This window comes from Thermobia domestica, chromosome 9, assembly GCF_964235325.1.
Source record: "Thermobia domestica chromosome 9, izTheDome1.hap1.1, whole genome shotgun sequence".
In the NCBI taxonomy this organism is placed as follows: Eukaryota; Metazoa; Arthropoda; class Insecta; order Zygentoma; family Lepismatidae; genus Thermobia; species Thermobia domestica.
Genome location: NC_137462.1, coordinates 115,789,824 through 115,810,966, shown reverse-complemented (window position 1 = coordinate 115,810,966; position 21,143 = coordinate 115,789,824). Strand labels below are relative to the sequence as shown.

The window sequence follows — 21,143 nt, the reverse complement described above, 5'->3', positions numbered from 1 at the left end:
TCGGATTCTTCTGATTCCCTTGTCAAGTTGGTTGCAATCCCAACCGAATGTGCAGCCATAAACCCACTGGAGTGCGCCAAAAGACGAAAGCAAAGAGATTCAGCAGCAAATTGTCTGAACGAACTTAGTCGTACTATTCCTGACAGAAAGCAAGTTGGCCGACCCAGAAAGCTCTTGGTCTCTAATCCTACTAATGCGCAAAATATCAGCTCTGCTGATCAACCTCCGACTTCACGATCTTCCTATCACAATAAAGCTAGACGTTTTTGAAAGAAACAGGCAATTCATGGTGATGATTGGGAATATGGTGTGTGTGTGTCTGTGTGTGTGTGTAGTGAAAGCTATGAAGACAATGTGCATGATACGATGAGGAATAAGTGGATCCAGTCTTCTTTCTCTTTAGTGCCATACTATGTCCGTTGTTAAAAGCAGGACGACAAGTCGGATGTGTTTTTCTATGTGTGATTTACTATTGAGAATTGGTGAGGCATAATTAAATACCCACGTGTGATAATGGGTAAGCCCTAGGTGGTCATATAGACTAGAGTTGGCTTATTTTGTGTATCAAACGATTTATAACTGCAAGGCGCTTCATTATTGTCGATATTTCGTTCCTATGTTCAATCAACATTATTATTGTACCCAGTGTTATCACGAATATACCAACCTACCATCATGAACTTTCCTTGCCGCTCACGAAATTACCTGTGCATGTCTTCATTTTATAAACTAACTTTATACACACCACAGATTGTATGCAGAGTAAACATTACAACGGAACAGTATAAAGCAAACAGCACTATCTATATGCAGCCTTATTTTTTGCTTAGATTTTAAGTTTAGTAGAAATATCGTCTTTACAGTGATTTATCACGAACATACCTTACTTTACCCTGCTAATTATATGACTTTCCAATAGAAACTGACCAAGCCAAAACAAGAATAAATGCCTGCAATAGATAGATAGATAGATATAGATATACGATACTCATCATGCATAATCAGAACAAAAGTTTAGACAAGTCAGCCGTATTCTTCTTCAACTTTCATATTCCGTTTAAAAAACTATATATTTTTCAATATGATCGCAAATCACTGAATTTTGCCGACGAATTAGTGTTATTTCTCTCTCTCTCTCTCTCTCTCTCTCTCTCTCTCTCTCTCTGTTTCTAGCATAACACTCACCTCAACGCTTTACAGCTACTTTTCTGTTCTTCAATCTGATGAAAAGGGCTATAGCGTATAATTTTAGTGTGTGCGATTACATTTTCTCCTGGTATGAAATTCCATTTTCTATTTCACTTTTAGGGCTCATAGCGGTCTGGTCTCTTGTAAATAGTTGAAATGTGACCAAAAGCACACGAAGAAGTAACCAAAAAGTGACCAAAAGCACACGAAAAAGTGACCAAAATCTCATCATGCTTCTTTTTCCTTTGTCAATTTCTCCATCACCTCTCTCTTTGTTATTTTGTTTCATCTTTTCTTCTTTGATCTTCCTCCTTTCTTAGGTTTTCTAAGTATGCTTTGTAGTTACGGTAAGCAGACTTAGCAGATGTATGTGTGAGCGTTCTGGCAACAATGAGTTTTCCTCTGTTGCCAGTTTGTGTAGTTAAGATAGACTTAATCTTCGCTATTTCCTAGTCTTTGTAGTGTTTTTATTACTATTATTTTGCGCATTGCTATTATTGTTATTTATACTATCTTCCTTATACGTTTGTCAGTTTGCCTTATCTCAGTTTTTTCAGACCTCCAAACTATCCACACGTAAAGCAATGACTATGTCCGTCTGTCTGCCGACAGATATCAAAGCAAAAACAGTAAGCAGATTTTTGAAATCGATTCAGTAGAATTGGTTCTGAAATGAAATGAAATATTTAACAGGGTGTCTACTGGAATACCAGAAAGTAAATTCATGACTTTTTCATGACTTTTCATGACCTTTTTGTTCAAATTTTCATGACCATAGCGATAACTATGCGGGTTGCTAGTCTTAAATATCACTTCTTGTGAATCTTAAAGGAAGAATCTAAAATTCTGCCGCCTTGTGTTCGAGCACAGAATAGCACTTACCTAAATACGGGCCTGCTCTTACCAGTGAATCACTCTATACTGTATTTGAAGTTTTAATTCTGTGTATAATTATCCATCTAGCAGAAATTTGTCTGAAATTAAGCACTCAGAGAACTGCTCAAAGACAAAACAAATTATAAAAGAAATTCGTTAAAAAAAAAAAAAAAATAGATCATCAAATTTAAAATCTGCAAACTCAAACGAATAATATTATTTGCATAAGTCTAAAGGCCCAAAAATACACAATTTACATTTCTTGGAAGTAAAGAAATAGCAGATCAGAAAGTTGGACAGTAAAAAGTTGTTACTATATTACAGAGATTAGAAGATGAAATGGGGAGCAGCTAGGAAGACAGTAAAATACCAGTTAGCCAGCACTAATTGGTGGGGGAAATTCTCACAATTACTGGCCTGATACAACTGTTTCAGTACATGCAGGATGAGCTATAAAAGTATGAAGTATAAAAATATACTCTGAGATTTCAGATTTTCATGACCAGTTGGGTAAATAAAGGACTTTTTCATGGCTTTCATGACCACTAAGCAAAATATATGACTTTTTCATGACTTTCATGACCAGTAGACACCCTGTTTAAGTTTTACGACCCACGGTTATGCCGGTTAGGCTAAAGGAGACTGTGATGAGAGATGAGTGAAATGGTGGAATGAAGAAAGTGGGAGGAAACGGGAGAACCCCGAGAAAACCCACGAGCATGGTGTTTGTCCACCACAAAGTCCACACGGCGCGAGCTGGGATCGAACCCCGGACGTGAACGCTCTACCACTGAGCCAACGCGCCCCCATAGAATTGGTTCTATCTCATCTCTTAATCCTCTATTCAAACTGGAATCGATAGAAATCAAGTATTTCCGGCTTCAAAGTTGGCCATCATAGAGCAAAAAAAAAAAAAAAAAAAAAAAAAAAAAAAAAAAGTTGATTGGGAGTAGTACTTTTTGGGATTGATTCGGCGCCCCAATCCCTACTAGAACTGGAAGTAGTAGAAATCCGCCACCATTTCCAGTTTCAATATTAATTTACATATTGCAAAACGGTAATATAGCGAGAAATGACTCTTTCATATGTAAGCCCACGAATAAGTTTCGTACCGACCTTTATCACTCTGTTCAAACTAGAAGTATCTAAATTTCCGGTTTCATCACTGATCGCAACAGTGAAAAAACGAAATAGATAGCGCTAAGCAGTTTTTCTAATATATATTCCGTACCAATAGGTTTCATCTTCGACTTAATTTCTCTACTGCAACAGAAACTGGTAGATATCAACTATGAACTTAATTCCTATACAGTGAAAACAGTAATAGGAGGTAACACACGATATTGTGACATGATTCACGATTACAAGTGAAGATTGCACCTCAGCTCTGACTCTTCTTCTAAAATTCGGAAGAAGTAAAATTTAGTATAAATTTCGGTTTCAGTATTGATTTCTATGTAGTTTAAATTGTAAGAGACAGCAAGAAACTTTTACTAAGGATTCAGCGTCTGAAGAACAGGTTCCACCTCTGACACCCTTCTATTGCAACAGGAAAATACTACCGCCTTCAGTATTCATTTTGCATAGCTTGGAAGTCTACCGTAGTTGCACGCGATGAAACGACACTCGCGTGTGATTTTTTTGTATTATATAGTGATATCGTATGTCACTTGTTAATTATTACTTTTTTTTATTTATTATTGTTAATTTCCTTATAAATTACATTTTTTAATCCTTTCACCCATACACCCATCTTTACTTATTTTTTTTCACTTCCTTGTATTTCTTTCTACTTACCCGTCTCATTACTTGACTCTTCCTTCACTAAACTTCATATAACTTACACCCTGGTAAGCCTATTACGTAACCACGTGATGTCAACGCCTATCCGGCACCTAACTAGTTTTCTCAGTTTATTTACCTGATGAAGACTTTAACGAAAGCACTTATACTTAAATGTTTTTAGGGAAGTGATTATAGTATTTTCCATATGTTCTGATAATTCTATATATGTTTAACTGTAGGTATATGATGTGTGTGTGCGCGTGACAGTGAGTGAGTGAGAGTGAGAGAGAGAGACAAAGGACACAGACTTACAGTTGAACACTTATAAGAGAGACTTAAAATAGACTTAATTACTCATATCAACTATAGTTTTGCAATGTGTTTTGCGTTTTTTTTTTTTTTTTTTTTTTTTTTTTTAATAAAGAAAACTTACCTCACATGTTCTTGTACCAACGAGTGGAAGATGTTTCCAGTTTGATTCTTCTAAGCGCTGGCCTTCTTTTAAGTCATCAATGTAAAATACCGAATCTTTGCCATCAATCTTGTACTATGGAAGCAATATCAAACATTAATAGATAACAGTAAATTTCTTCTTAATTGTGTGCTTCAAATCCCAGCAATAAAATAATTCAAATTTAAACATTGGACTTTTACTCAAAATTCCATTATATGACAGTTTTTGTCAGTAAATAGTAATACCTTTTAAGTGAACTGATTGTGAGAGCTAACTTCTTTATCATACACCCTTTATACATATAGTTTTTTGGTTTACATCGAATTAATTTTCAAGAGTCTTACGTTACGAGAAATCTTGTTTCCGCCACCAACGGTATTCTATTGTACCCCTACCACCGAAAACTATAGCTCGACTTCACCATTTTCAGATAAAAGCGCAGAAATGTTCTGGTGGTATGTCTTGAAGTCTTGCCCATATGAATCCGCACCTGTTTGGCGTCCGCATTTCCAATGTTGATCCGAAAGATTAGTGTCATAATGGATCCCTCGAAGTATTTTGCATTCATTTTCACAATTTTATCAACAGTGCGTATCAGCAACGTCTCTGCAGAACTGAATCCCATAACAACCACAAACTCATGCGGGAAACTTCCTCAGCAGTGGCAAAAAAGTTGCAGCGGCCCTCAGGATCGCTGTCACAGTATATCAGAGCCAGAATGTGATAACAGTAGTGATATGGGTGTATGTGACTGGCATTTGAACTCCAGGTAAGTGCTTTTTATAAGGTTTCCTGCAGTTTGGTTTTCGTTCTGCAATGTGGCGCTGGAGCAGATGGTATACGTAAGACCTTATGGACGCATCTCAGTCGAAGCCGCTAACGAATGTATGTGTTTAGAGTTGAAGCCAAATTGAATCGTTGGCCCATCACCCGTTAGATCGTTGAATTTTATTGGTACATCAATCGGTGGATCGCCTGGAGAACTCCGGGTATCACTTTCTTTGGAGCCCTTTTCCTGGTACTTTTCGTGGGCGATGTTTCGCCACAGCCTCCTGGTTTGTGTAACGAGATTTCGCTGTAGTTCCCCAGAGTGTGAACCCATTCTCCCGACAGTTTCAGAATGCGTATGTAGGAGAATCAAGCACGGAAAAGGGCTAAGACATACCCTTCCAAGTAACGGTTTAATTTAGGCGCCTTTTGCGACACTTACCCACGTACAATTTCAGACACACTACTGCTCACTCAGCAGACGTGTTGTTCTAGCTTCATTTTTCCTACATGACAATAGTGTTCCTAATTCGGTCTAATATAAACCGAATAGCTTTCTGTACCTTCTGGATCTTAAAGAGTCACTTAAATTATGTTCAAACTATTTGTCCTTTCCCTCAAAATAGTTGTGAAACTAAAGGCAGTATTAAATACTGAACATAACAGCGCAAAATATGGTTTATATTCCTGTACTTGCCATGTTCCAGGACATTATACTCTCCAAGTTTTAACATTGCCTTTTGTTGTACATTTACTTTGAAAAATGTAAATAGCAGGAATTTTATAGGGAACAATTCGCAGTTAACTATTTAAACTCTATCATATACACACATATATAAGACATCAATACATAAAAAATGTGGATGATTCGATTTTACCTTAAACAAAGATTAATACGCTTTCTTATCGGGAGATAAATCAGAATTAGAGTCCAGATGAAACTATAGTGAATCAAAGTATTTGATAATATACGAGAAGGACCCAAAAATAACGGGAATCGTACTCTTGTGCATTCCAATAAAGGTTGCGCCGCTAGGGCGCTGTGGGAGGACCTCTCTTGAGTCAGTATACCAAGTGGCGTCAACCGACAACGACGCGCGTGGTTTCTCTGACAGTTGTGTGTGTGTGTCTGCAATGCAATTGTGAATGGCAAATTCTCACAAACAACGTGCGACTGTGAAGTTTCGTTTTCTACTCGGAAAGAACGCAGTAGAAACTGTTGTGATGCTGCAAACAGCTTACAAGGAACATGCTCTCAGTAAGACCTAAGAGTATGGATAGTTTGATCGGTTTAAAGAGGGGAAATTACCAATGAAGATCAACCCCGTTCCGGTCGTCCTTCAAGTACGCGAACCAAGGATAACATGACCGAAATCCGTTATTTCACCAGGGAAGATAGAGGCAGAACAATCGACCAACTCGAAGATTTATCCTGGTTATCCTGGAGCTCCACTCAGTGCATTCCGCACGATGATTTGGGAATGCGACGAGTGACTGCTAAGTCTGTGCCCAAACTTCTCACGGAAAAGCAAAGAGATCGTCGCATGGAAGCCTGTCGTGCAATGAAAGACGCAGCACAGACGATCTACAGCTTTTCAACAAAATCATTACAGGCGACTAGTCATGGTGCTATGGGTACGATTCCAAAAGTAAACAACAGTAAAGTCAATGATGTCACTTGGCTTACCTCGTCCAGAGAAAGTTCATCAGGTTAAGTCGAATATGAAGACATCAAAGGGATCGTACACTCGGAATCCATCCTTCGAACCCACACTGTCAACCAACTATTCTATTTGGAGGTGAAGAGATGTGTGGCGCGAAAACATTTGGTCTTGTGGTTCTGGCGAGTGGTTCCCGCATTATGACAATGCTCCCGCGCACACGGCTCTCAGTGTTTGCCGGTTTTTTTACTCTACGCAGACGATCACCTTTACTCACGCACCCTATTCGCCAGATTTGATACCCGCGGACTTCTTCCTGATCCGTCGGATGAAAACGAACTTGAAAGGCAAGCGTTTTGCCGATGTCGACAAAGTCAAATAAAATGTCACAACGGCGCTAGCAGGCATCAAAGAGGCCTAATTTGCAACGTGCTTCCAACAAGAAGGAACGTTTGAACAAGTACATAAGTCCTAATACAGAATACTTTGAGGGTGATTAAAATTGTATTTGAAGAAAAAGTCCATGCTTTTTATCAGGAAATTCCGGTTATTTCTGGGTCCTCCCTTGTATGCTGATACGTACAATGAATTAAGTGGAAATAAAAAATGAGTTAACTATATGAGTGAGTTCTCTCGTGGCTTTTAGTTTTCTTCGGAGTCACATTTAAAATTGTATTTATTAAATTTTAGATGATGATGCTGTACCTTCATATTTTTCGTACCACAAGATATTGATCATTCTGAACACCCATTTTCGTCAGGTACCCCTTTTTCCAAATGTGTTTTTCATTTAATAATTTCAGTAAAATTTTCTTCTAAATCGAAAAATTAGCTTATGTTGATTATAATGTGATTATTTTATGTTGATTATATTCTTACCAATAAACTTAAGAGGTACTTACCTTGCTCTTCTGTGTTCTGTAGTTAAATTTAAGCAAACATAAACGTCGAATTTTCACTGATAACTGTCAGCATTGTAAAGACATAGGTAAGAAAATGTCCTAGTAAAGATAGGATGTACTGCGAACCAATTACATTTTGAATAAGAGAATACCGCACAACGCAGGTTTCATTATTATTTACACTACTTACAAACTGGCAATAAGTTTGCCAACTTAACTTTAAACAAAAAATAACTACATAAAAGCTCTCAATAACGCGTAAGCCTGTACAGATAGAAATATTGTGTAAGTTGAGTCAAGCATTGTAATATGACAATATTAACTACAACTAGAGAATGGGAGCAGGTAGCTCAGTGGTAGTGCACTCACCTCGGTCATGTGAGTTGTGGATAACAATGTATCCGTGGGTTTCCTCGAGGTTCTCCCGCTTCCTCTCACATTCTCATTCCATCAATTCATTTTGTAATCATTCGTTTCTTTCAACCTACAAGGCATAGCTGTGGGACGTAAAACTAAAATATTTCACCTTTCATTTACAATTGAAGAAATAGTTTTCTATTATGTATTTGTAAGCTTAGCTAAAATTCACGGGACTTGCCACTCAGTCAGTAGAATAGTGGAGCAGTGAGGAGCGCATGCGCGCAGAGCAACCTTGAACCTTCGAGTAGAGAATGATATACATGAATTGCCGCTCTTAGTCGGCTTTGGTGTCTGTGAGCAGAGACTGAAGAGAAAAATGTACAATCGTGTTGCCGGAAGAATGACAAATGTGAAAATTGAGCAACGCATTAACTTGGAATTTCTTGTGAAATTAAAGAAATCACTGAGTGAGTGTGTGAAACTGTTGCAGGATGTATATGGTGATTATACGATGTCTCGTACGCGAATGTTTGAGTAGCACAAACGCTTCAGTAAGGGACGCGAGAACGTTGATGATGATGAAAGACAAGATATTCCTGTCACAACAACAGAGGAAAATGTAGCAAAAGAAACTGACAATGTCCACAAAGATCGCAGGCTGAGCATTCGTATGAAAGCAGACATGATGGGTGTCGATAAAGTCCACTCGCGCAATTCTGCACGATCACTTGAATATACGCAAGATCTGCACTAAAACTGTATCAAAAAATCTCATACAGGAGCCGAAGGACTTCTGGAACTACGTCTGCAGTGCCAGAATGGAATACCTGGAAGCAGAACCTGATTTGTTAACGAAAAATCATCACTAGTGACGAAATGTGAATTTTCCAGTATGATCCTGAAACGAAAAGGCAATCCATGCACTAGAAAACTCATCATCACTGCAGATGAAAAAGGCACGCATGAGCAAATCGAAAGTGCGTCAAGCTCATTGTGTTCTTTGATACCAATGGCGTACTCCTATTGAATAGACATCATCAGGTCAGACGTTAAACTCAGATTTCATATGAACTTCGACTTTTTTCGTCTAGGCTCGAGCTCGAGCTTGGATCGAACCAGGGACCCCACGCTGCAGAGGTGAATGCAGTACCACTGAGCCAACACGGCCCACACTGATGATGGAAATAATTTAACATAATTTAATAGCAATGAAATCAGAAATAGCAATAACAAGAGTAAAATAATATTTTACAGCTCAAGACCTTTTGCGACGCCGTAAAAGATGCTTGCATCGTTCATCAAACAAAGATTAGAAAGAATAAGATGATCATATCATACGTCTTTAACTTTGATTAGGGCAGCAGGGAGTCGTGTTTCGTGGCCAAGTGGTTAACGGTTATGTTTCTACACCACAAGTTTCTACCAATTTTAATGTTCAAACTTTCTGGCAAAACAAGGATCCTTATTAGGGCTAAAATGGTACGTGGATCTCATGGTCTGTCTGTCATAATTATTATGCAGTAGATAAGATTAGTTTGATGATGCAATTATTAGGCTAAACAATGTAATATTGTCGCAATGATCCGTATTTGTTCTATCGCAATCCGTTTTGGATAAAGCACTCATCTCTTTTGTCAAGATTTCTGGTTTGATCCCGGAATATAAGATAGTAGAAAATATTATATATGTGTTCTTTGTAAATACTTTCCACTACTCTTTTCATCCCAAAAAATTTTTCCGTCGCATTGATTTGCTTTTGTTATATGTTTTCTTAGCACACAGAGAATATAGGACTTTTTTTTTTCGACAGCATGAGGAATCTGTAGTCTAGTAAGTGTTGAATCGAGAAGAAAGGAGACGAGCACGCACACAGTCTCACAAGCGAAGGGTCACTAAAATCACCTTGAAACCTTACTTCAAATTTTGTACACATCTAGGTCAGCCACAAAGAAAGTACTACACAAAATATTAGCGAATATTTTGGAGTTTAGACGCGGTCACTTATACAGTGCTTGTCAAATTTCACGAACTGCTAAAAATCTCGATTAGAATGCGTGTTTTGAAAACTTAAAAGGAACTAAAGTTGCAGAGTATCAACAGAACTATCAGGTGGGCTAAGCCATAAAAATATGTGGGGCCCCGTTTGGGTCCCTTGGGCTCCAATTTTGAATTTTTATTATTGCAGATTCTATATCTACGGAAAAAAAACTAAATTACAATATGTGTTTCTCAAATCTGTAGGATGAAAATCCTGGGCCCTACAGGGCCGGAAAGTAGATTAATAGGAGAAGTGGTAAAAGTTCTGGAAACGCTAAATAGAAATCTCCGTTAGAGAACTGTTTTTTTAAAGAAAAAATGAAAGAGACGAAAGTTGCATAAAATTAACTAACAGAGAAATCGGACGGGTGGGTCATTTCAAATATATGGGACACTCTAACGGAGATATTTAGCCATTCAGGAACCTTTACCATTTCTCACTATTAATCTATTTTCCGGCCCTGTAGGATCCAGGACTTACATCCTGCAGATTTGAGAAGCACATATTCTGATTTAGTTTTATCCGTAGATATAGACCTACAATAAAAAATGGGGGCTCCAATTACCCCCCCCCATAAAAATTCAAAGTTGGGCCCATGGAGCGCAAATATTTTGATGGGCTAGCCCATCCGATAGCTCTGTTGATAGTTTGCAACTTCAGTTCCTCTTAAGTTTTCAAAACACGCATTCTAATCGAGATATTTAGCATTTCTTTAAAATTGACAAATACTATACGAGAGACCGCGTCTAAACTTTACCCTTTTTTCAAAGGCCTTGTACTTCAAGATAGCTGCTAATGTTTTGTGTGGTACTTTATGGCTGATCTACATGTGCACAACATTTGAAGTAGGGTTTCGCGATGATCTGAGTGACCCTTCCCTTTTCAGTTTCGTCTCGGTCGACAAATAACAGTCTCAGTCTTGGTCTCGTATCGAATCAAAAATCGTGTCTCAGTCTCCTATCATCTCGAGCTTGGTCTGAAGCACCAAGTTTGGATCTCGTCTTGATAGTCTTGAAAGTAATTGTGTAAAATTAAAAATGTATAAGTAATATCTTTTTTTAGCATTTCGTTCGTCTTTCTTTTTTCACTTCTTTCTACAGCAGTCCTCGGAGCTGCTTCGTCCGAGAAGACCTTGTTATCAAAAATAAAGCACTCATCGTAGATTTTTACCAGTTAAATGACTTATGTAACAGAATAAGGTTGTTAATGAAGTACTGATATTTCTCTATATAAAAACCAAAGTCCTGAGTGACTGATCAGCTTACAGGCCAAACCGCTTAAGCTAGAAATTTGAAATTTGGACAATTCTTAGGTATGTGACGTAGGGTTTCACTAAGGAAGAATTTTTGGAAATTCGACGGAGAAAGGGGATGGGAAGTATTTTTACAAAATGGGCATACCACCGAATACCTTGAAGTTAGATACTTCAAATTTGGAATTTAAATTTCTCATCCAAAATTATTTGACATGTGTTTCAGCGTTTTTCGATACTTTAATGTAGAAGGGGTGGGAAAAAGGTAGAAAGGAAAAAAAGAGGGTGGAAATTACAATTAGTATAATAATATGCCGATATCTCGGAAACTATGAGGACTCCAATTATTAAAATAAAATGTCGATATGTAGGAATCTCTGAAGTTTAGAGACATGGAATGTGGTAGTTGAACTTTTCATTTAAAATAATTAGATACGTATTTCAGCTTTTATATACGTAATAGAAGGTAAGAAAATGAGCGGGAAGAGAAAAATGAAAATAAGATGTTTATACCTTGGAATCCAGAAATGTTAGAGAAATGAAAGTTGGTATTTGAACTAAAACTAAGTACGGCTGGAGGTTTACGAGGTGCGTGGCCGTAGACCGAGCACCTGGGATGTGGGTATGGGGACTGGGGACAAAGGCCCCGGGTATTTAAACTAAAATTCAGTATGCTTGCAGAGTCATGAGCTGCAAGGCCGTACGCCGAGCAGTTTGGTGGACATGGGGGCGAAGCCCCCAGCTAGCCGGAGGCTAGTATTCAATATAAGCAAAATTATCTCAATCATTTTGGGGAAAGAGAGACACAAAAAAAGAAAAAACAAAGAAAGAAAAAAGAAAAGAAAAAGAAACTTACCCTACGAATAAACTATATCAGTCGCAGATTACTTCAGATTAAAGGAGTTATATTTTTTTTTTTTTTTTTTTTTTTTAATCTAAACTATCCTTACTTTTGGGGTAGGAAGTAAATCCTAAATCTATACGAGTTCTCTCTTTTAAGAGCACCCTGTTCTTGATCTTGAATTTGCTTATCAGTAGAAAGAACAGTATTCTCTATATTCTTAGAACGCTAACTAGATTCCAAAATAGCTTTTCGCTATCTCTTATCATTTTGGCTCTAGGTAGATCAGTATTGAAATCGGAAGTTGTAGTATTACTACCATTTTCGATTTTGGTAGAGAGCTAACGATGGAGACAGGATATATACTTGGGACGCTTAAGTAATTGCAGAAAACCTCTTCTCACTATCTATTTCCGTTTTTAATCTAGAGCGATCAACGTTAAAACCGTTAGTTGCTGATTTCTACCACCTCCAGTTTGAATATATGGCTAAAAGTAAAGATGGTGGCTATTCTTAAAAAGCTGAATCGATCGCGGGAGAACAGCTTCTCTTTATTTCATATTTTTTTCTTAATGTAGATCAATATTGAAACCATTAGTTGTAGTGAATTTCTAGCATTTCCGGTTTTAGTACAATATTAAGGATGGATATGAAATATGTTGTTAAGGTCGGTAATCAATTACAGAAAATCAATTCTCTGTAAAATAACTCATATACGTAACAATTTATAATTACACAGAAGTTAAAAATAAAGCACATTTGCATACAAATTGATGTTGGATACAGTCGTAAATCCATTGAGTTTATCACACGTGATTCCAGATATTATAGCTTGGTGGCGCAGTACACGCCTATTCACGTCGGGTTGGTTACGAGAGCTGTTTCAATACGTCAGCAGTTGTGTTCGAGAAGTCACATACGGTGTATATATAGCCACATCGTTGACGTATTGCCAGTGTACGTGTAGTAGAATGTCGCAAAGAAACCATATTGATAATGTCATGGATGTAAGAATTATCGGATAACTAAGAGGATTCAGACCCAGTTGGGAATTTCACGTGAATGAGATGTCGAATATCACATCAAGAAGCTGGTGACGATTCCAGCAGGGTGAAAACTGGCGGAGGCCGTTCAAGAAGTATTATTGCCCAAGAAAACCATTTATTACGCCTAACAACCAGGTTAGTGATGAAAATTTTCTGATTCATAAAAACTTACTCCAGTTATTCTTACACCGTTGTTTAGCCGTAAAATTTATTTGTAATAAATATTGTCTGAAAAGAGTTTCATGAAGTGAAAATGTCACTACTCTCCATTTCTGAAAAAATGTTTTAAAAACTTCAATGTATTCTTCACTCAAGAGTTCACCTTTGATCTCTCAAAATCATATTTCGTCAGTTTAATACACATAAGACGAAGTTTTCTCATAGCTTTACTATTTTTCTGGATTTACATACTTGCAACATATATAAAAAGTAGAGGTAATATAAAGTACCTGCAGTAAAGTTTTGACTACCCAAAATTCCAGTTTAACTAACTCATGAAAACAAATACTGAACATTTTCTGGAAATAAACATCGAAATATCAGAAAATTTTCCAGATCCCGAAAGCTAACTGCACGTTGCTGTCTTATCTTTCCTCTACAGTAATTCAATTTTATAGCTCAATGTTCAGTTAAATTTAGTGGAAAATTTTCCGTATATCATCACTATACATAATATTTAAAATTGTCCGGCTTATGGAAAGTTTTTCCACTTGTTTCCGTATCGCAATGAAAATTCCTTTCACTTGTTTCTACTAAAACCTTCCAATTCATCAAAACTTGTTTTATTTTTACTTCAAAATGATGAAAATTTTCTGACTCATAAAAAGTTTTTAAATTTTTCCTTACTTGGCAGATTTTTTCGTCATGAAAAATTATTTCACTTGTTCTTACACAGTACTGCAAATATTCTACGCCATGATAATTTTCAGATTCTTTAAACGATCTTTCACTTTTTAACATTTCTATACATGAATTCAATTAATTTTATGGTTAATGAGAAATTGATCACTGATATTGGTTTAGAATGGAAAATTTTCCGGAAAAATATAACGGAAAATTTTCCATCTCACATCACTAAACCAGGCACAATACACAGCACTATTTCAGATGTCGCGAGATCTTGCAGCTGCTATAGGGGCCACCATTTTAAGGTTTATGGTGTTCAGACGGTTAGTTAAGGAACATCTATATCCCAGACGATCAGTAAGGCATGGTTTGGTGATTAAACTTAATGCTATATCTCTTTGATGCTTAATCCAAGAAGGCTTCTTCAAAATGGAAGTCAAAGTGTCGACCGAGGTTTTCATTTTTGATTCTGAAGGACTGTTTATTCCAAATTTTTTTCCTGAAATAAGAACAGTGAACAGGAACTATACGTAAATATTTTACGTCGTTTGCGGGATTTCATCGGTCGTAAGTGACCTGAGGGCGGTACAGTGGACAATGGTAACCTTTTTATAATTGTGGCTGTGCAACGGCTCCTACTCGTCAGAGTACATCGCTAAATATGTTACGTCTGTACTTCAAAATCCCTTCTATTCACCAAGTCACCTCTTTCCCCTCTAACCCCAAGAAATTTTCCCCTCTTTCCCCAAAAGAAAACATTTGAAGAGACATCAGCTTGTCAGAAAATAAGGTGAAAGATGCATCGAGGAGTATTACAGAAAGCTGTAAAAAATGGCTTACAGTGGTTTTACGAACGCGGGCAAAACTGTAGCCATGGGAATTCCAGGGCTCATAGTGGTCTGGTCTCTTGTAAATAGTTGAAAAGAACCAAAAGCACAGGAAAAAGTGACAAAAATCTCATCATGCCCCTTTTTTCCTTTGTCAATTTCTCCATCACCTCTCTCTCTGTTTGTTGTTTTGTTTTATATTTTCTTCTTTACTTCTTTTTGAGCTTCCTCCTTTCTTAGGTTTTCTAAGTATGCTTTGTAGTTACGGTATGCAGACTTAGCAGATGTAAGAAGCTTCTGGGTAAGTGGAACCAGTTCTGGCTTATTTTCGAATTTCTTTATCCCAGATATTATGTTTAACTTAGCATTGAGATTTCTCTAAGCCATGAAATATGCAAATTCGTCACCTACTCTTAAGAACAGCATACAAGAAGCGTAACACAAGACGAACATGATGAACCACACACACAACTACACAACGTTGAGCGGAGCGTTAACTATTAAGAGAAAAATAAAAGACTATTATGATAGAAGAAAGAATAGACACAGAAGGGTTCTCAACCCCACCTTGAGAGCTTACGCATCCACCAACTATCCACCGTGCTTTAGAAAGAATAAAAGCTGAAGTGAGAATAAAGCTGACTGTTTCACATGTGGCAGCAAGTACTGAAGCTTTCAGAAGATTAATGAGTAAGAAGTTTCTGCCTTTTTCCATTTATTTTTGTATTTTTCTTAGAAAACTGCCAATGCAAAACATAAATAACACGAAAAAGTCCCTTTACCTCTCAAAAAGTAACTTTTAGTGACAAATTTGACAAAAAACAGTAACTTTTAGTGACAAATTTGAAAAAAAAAAGTAACTTTTAGTGACCAACTTTAAAAAAAAAAGTAACTTTCAGTTAAAAAAAAAAAAGTGACTCGCTATGAGCCCTGGAATTACTTTCAAGGTAACTGTGAGGTAAATTGTAGATGTTTGAACCAAGTTCTATCTGAACCTTCAAATCCTACCTCGTATACACTAATCTGTTAATACTGCACTGTGGCACTGTATGCTTAAAACTAAGCAAAACTGTAATACATTAAAATGCATTAAACAACATCAATCCCTCGTTTGAAGCTGATTCTTTGTAGAATAAAACTGCAGAACATTAAGTTTTAAAAGCCAATAATACGAATATTTGTTTTAAACATTTTAAGTAATACCTAACACAATCTGAATACTTACCCCTACAGGTACAGATGTTAACAAATGCCGTAATGTTTTCAGCACTCTTTCTTCAGTGCACACGCTCCCATTAATAACCTACGAGAAAGAAAGACACCTGAATATTTAAAATTAACTTTTGAAAATACTACTGAGGACAAGAAATGAATGGATCAAGCATGAACTAATTCTGCCATTACTTCTGTGATTATTTGTTGTCGCTGATCGCAAAAGCACAATATACAGAAGCTACAATGATTGAAAATTTTGAACAGGTCTATATGCAATATAGTCAAGGAGAAAACTAATTTATGTTAGAATTTAAAAATGGAGGATAAATGGGTCAAGTTAACTGGAGAAAGAAAACATGTGTACAATATAACCCCTATTTTACATTCCTGTATTTAACGAAATTAATTTGCTCCCGAAAGAACGCTATATACATAATGTATTTAAATCTGCATTTAAGAGAAACCTTATTAATAACTTTCCTGCATTTAAAGAAAAAATTAGGAGGCAGCATGATTAGTAATATAGAAATTATTGATATATTGTACATCGCTTAGGGGACACAATATTTACTGGAATCGGTTAGTCTACTTGTATATGGATATTTAAAAAAAAATTCGACAAAAACTAACCAACACTAGGATTGATGTCTCAATCGATTATCACAAAACTCGATTTCATAACGGTCCATGTGTATTTCGTGACGCCAAATTTTGATTTTTTGATCTTTTTACTTGGATAATTTCTTACTACGGTAGTCTTTTCAGTCTTCTTGCGAAGATGAAACTACTAAAAGTGAACATATAACTTTTTTTTTCAATTTTTTTTTTAAGTACATTAGATTCAGTGGTGTGTCATTTAACAGCCTGTCTGAAGCAAGACGTTTACTTAAATATGTTAATTTAAATAAGCAAATGCAAATCAAAATTATTCAGAATCTATGTCTTAGAAACACGAAGTATATTAAATATTAGATTATACATCTTCTTTTACATCAAATCCCTCTTTAGTGAAAACTAAAATTTAAGGAAAGAAAAATGCAATTATCATCATCATATGTATTCTACCATTATTAGTAGACTAGCAGCGTTCACCCCGCTTCGCTGCGGTCACCCCGGAACGCAATAAACTTTGTTACTTAGATAATTTTTACTTTTTCGCTTTCAAGTGATATGATAAAAACCATAGAAGATTGCAGTAAATGTTAACATTATATCGCCTGTCATTTATGTTAACCCGCCCCGCTTCGCTGCGGTCACCCCCGAACGCAATAAACTTTGTTACTTAGATAATTTTTACTTTTTCGCTTTCAAGTGATATGATAAAAACCATTATAACGCCTGTCATTTATGTTAACCCGCCGAGTGACACGGTCATGCGGGTTGCATATACATACGTTTATTTTTATACCTATGATGAACTAACAAAGGATTTGTACGTAATGGACACCTGAATGGTCAATTATCTCAAGACACTGGTAATTGAAAATTAAAGTGATATGATAAAAACCATCTAGGGTCCAAATCCTAATAACCCCCCAAAAATAAAAGAAATTGGTTCAGCCGTATTAGCGTGATGAGCGGACAAAGGATTTGTACGTTCTCTTTTATATATATAGATCACTTTCCGCAACTGAGAACATTCCATGCTCTTCATCTTCACGTACGATTTTTCTGTTTTGATATACCGTCCATCAACTGTATGCTCCTCTGTTCCCTCCATCTTTCCTGCCACCATACCCTCTCAGGATACAGTACCTTCTTAGCCAATGCCCAAATCAGTTTCTCTCCCTCTTTTTGATTATATTTAAAATTGTTCTTTTCTCCTCCACCATTTCTAACACCCTCTCATTCGTTTTCCGCTCGATCCAGGGAAATGTCCACGCTTCTGCAGTACAATACAGTACAATACTTTACTCGAAGCATTTTATGAGTCTTTCTCTCAACTCTTTGTTCAAGGACACACAGGACAGACTTTACTTCCTATTAAGTGCTTCTTTCGCTATTCCTATCCCTGCTTTTATTTCACGTTCGCATTTCATATTACTAATAATACTACGTAGGTATCAAAAACTAGTCGCTTCTTCTATTTTCACTCTTCCTACTTTTATATTTGGCATCGATCGCTTCGTTTCAATCACTATGGTGTTTGTCTTACTAACATTTATTTTAATCCCATATTCTTCACAGTCCTTCCTCAAGTTTTCTAATATTTTGTTGGTTTTAATTTCACATCCCGCAACAAGCGCAATATTATCTGCAAATCGTTCTACCTCCTACCGAAATGCCGTCTTCATTAAGTAGACTATTTTTCACTCTCTCTTCTACATACATATTAAATATTAAATAATATAAATAAAACGAAATAAATAAAGCAACTCGTTAAGTAGAGGCTATTCTGAATATAAAAACAAAAACGTATGCTTTTTCTACCTAGGAACTAATTCGTTAAATTAAGACATACAGTTTGGAATAGTCACTTCGCTGATAACTGAAGAGAGAAAATTATTTTGATTAATCCATAAATATTGAAATTACATTCTTATGCGATGAATATCTAAAGCAGTTTGTGTTCTGTACTTAACGCAGAAAATGAGCTTCATTGATGGTTATTTAAAACGTACTGAAGTAAATGAAAGCTTACTAACCTGACGTCTTTTTGCCGACCTTCTACACCATGTTTTTAATACAAAAATTAACTATGATTTTTACTCTAGACACCTTCATCTTTCTCTACTACCTTCTGAATACATTGAAGATCGCTATTGGTTGACTGATGTCAAAACACTATTGTTCACAAAACATCGTATTGCGAGTGCTGGAAGTTGTTGTTATTCTTAGTTCTAATCATAATAATGGAAATATCACTCTGCTATGTATCTCATTTACGGTAAATAAAAATCTGCACATGTTAAAGCATCTGAATGCTCAAAATCTGCGAACAGTTTCAAGGTTTTTTTAGTGCACCTAAAGAATACGTGTTGCAATATATCACATGATGTATGAAGCTCTCTGTAAGAGTTTTAATCGTTTTTTCTAACATTTTATTCTCATTTCCCAAGATGAGTGTAAGCGGTATGTATTATTTCTTATCGTAACATTTTACATGTAAGAAAGCCTAAAAATCGGAACATTTTACATGTGAGGAATACATGTAAAATGTCACGATTTTTCGGCTTTGAAATAAGCGGAAATTCACCACAAAAAATTCTGTATCATTGAGAAAATCATTACATGATATTCACAACGTCAAACAAACATTATAACTACATATTTCGACAATTCGACAAGAAAAAAATTATGACGTTAAACAAGAATCATATACGTTAAACGGAATAACGATCGCAGCGAGACTTATTTATGTAAAATTTAGAATCTGCCTCTTCTCGGAATAGGGATATAATCTGGTGTTATTCTTGTTTTACACACAAATAAGAAATAATACCTAAAGTACAATGCGTGTACGTACCTGATATCGGGTAAAATTATTTGGTAATAGAAAATTGCAAATGAACATACTACAAATTAATAGTTGAAGAACATAAGAAACACTGTATATCTTAACATTCACCTCCCACGTTCTCTGACAGATATTTGTGAGTTGTCAGCTGCTATATTTCAAACACAAAACCGGTTTACTTCGTCTTCTGGTAAACAGATCCCTAATTTTACATGCTTCGACGTCTTACATATTTTATTCACCAATCATACTTAGAAGTGTGTATCTTCAATTAAACACGTAAAAACTTAAAAACTTGAAAGAAAATTAACATAAAGGACGCTGTAGAATAAAATTACATGTTTAATGGCTCCAACTAGCTAGCTTATAATCATAAATTATTAATTTCAGATTCTCTTAAATATATATCAGCTTTTCACACAGCAAAAGCAACCAATTATGGACAAAATTCTTTAATTAAACTAGTTTATCGTATTGTTGATATAGGTCCTCCATTTAAAATTATCAAGAACGACGTTATACAGTGCTGCTATTATTTTCTGTGCTTATTTATTAACACATCATACTAGTTGCCAATTCAGAAATGGTGATGGATAACATCGTGTCCTTAGGTTTTCTCAGGGTTCTCCCGTTCTCTCCTACATTATCATTCCACAAATTATTTCACAATCATCCATTTCCTTTATTATAGGGAAGAATTCTTGAGAACCGACTCACCAGACAGCTTCCCTTCACTCTTCTAGTGTTAGTAATGTTGCCAACTCATACGTTAAGAAAATTACAGCTGTAGTAGTGTAATAGGCCTATTCCAACATCTACATTTAGTGCCACGATTACATCAACTACTATCATACAGCATTGTTCACATTTTGTTTTTGTTACTATTACAAAACAAGTGTTTTGCATAAGGGTAGGCTTTTTGGTTCCCAGATGCCTTTTCCTGAAAAAGCACCACACCTCACATATGCTTCTCAGCTGTGAATGAAGAAGTAATACTTTCAGGTAAATTTCACTAACCCTATTTGTTTCTCCTTTCTTTGTGCTTCAGATCCAACGCGTTTCAGCATTCGACGAACAATTAACGAAAAATTAGCACAATCAATATGTTCCTTACCAACGACAACGGTCACACAAAGGCCTACAACTGGAAGTATCTTTCAGATCATTATTCCAAAACAAAGCTTGTAACTACAAAGTGTATATTGAATAGTGATCGTTAGACTGAGTTCCCGTTAGACTAGAATTACCAAATAAATATTATCGAATGCAGGACATTCTTTCAGAAAGAGTCTAACTTTTCATAGAACAGAAGGACTTTTTTTTTTTTTCGAAATTTTGACTTTTTTTTTTAACCTTATAACTGTTTTGACGACATTGAAGCTGTCCCATTTTAAACAGGAGAAACCTTTTTTCAATCGTTGTTCAGGCTTTCTTTAGTTCTAAAACAGATTATATGCCGAGTGTCAGGTTAGTTTTAACTAGTGTTGCTCACGAGACGAGAAATTTCTTGTATTGTCTTGTCTTCGAGATGAGAAGTACATTTTAAAATTGGAGACGATGAGAAACATGAGACAATTCTAGACTTGTTTTTAAGAAGAGACAAGAAGTTTCTCGGGATTTGTAGGCA

General features: G+C 36.1%; 1 protein-coding gene across 3 annotated transcripts in view; it reads right to left on the bottom strand.

The window, feature by feature from the left end:
- The window catches only part of LOC145694953 (nuclear RNA export factor 1-like), a 74,953-nt gene that overhangs the window by 31,613 nt on the left and 22,197 nt on the right, over positions 1–21,143 (bottom strand). For all 3 annotated transcript variants that reach the window (XM_081771756.1, XM_081771757.1, XM_081771758.1), the window contains exons 3-4: positions 16,070–16,147; positions 4,283–4,396 (exon numbers count right to left, since the gene is read on the bottom strand). In XM_081771756.1, the coding sequence (XP_081627882.1) occupies positions 4,283–4,396; positions 16,070–16,147 (192 nt within the window). The remainder of the gene's footprint in view (positions 1–4,282; positions 4,397–16,069; positions 16,148–21,143) is intronic.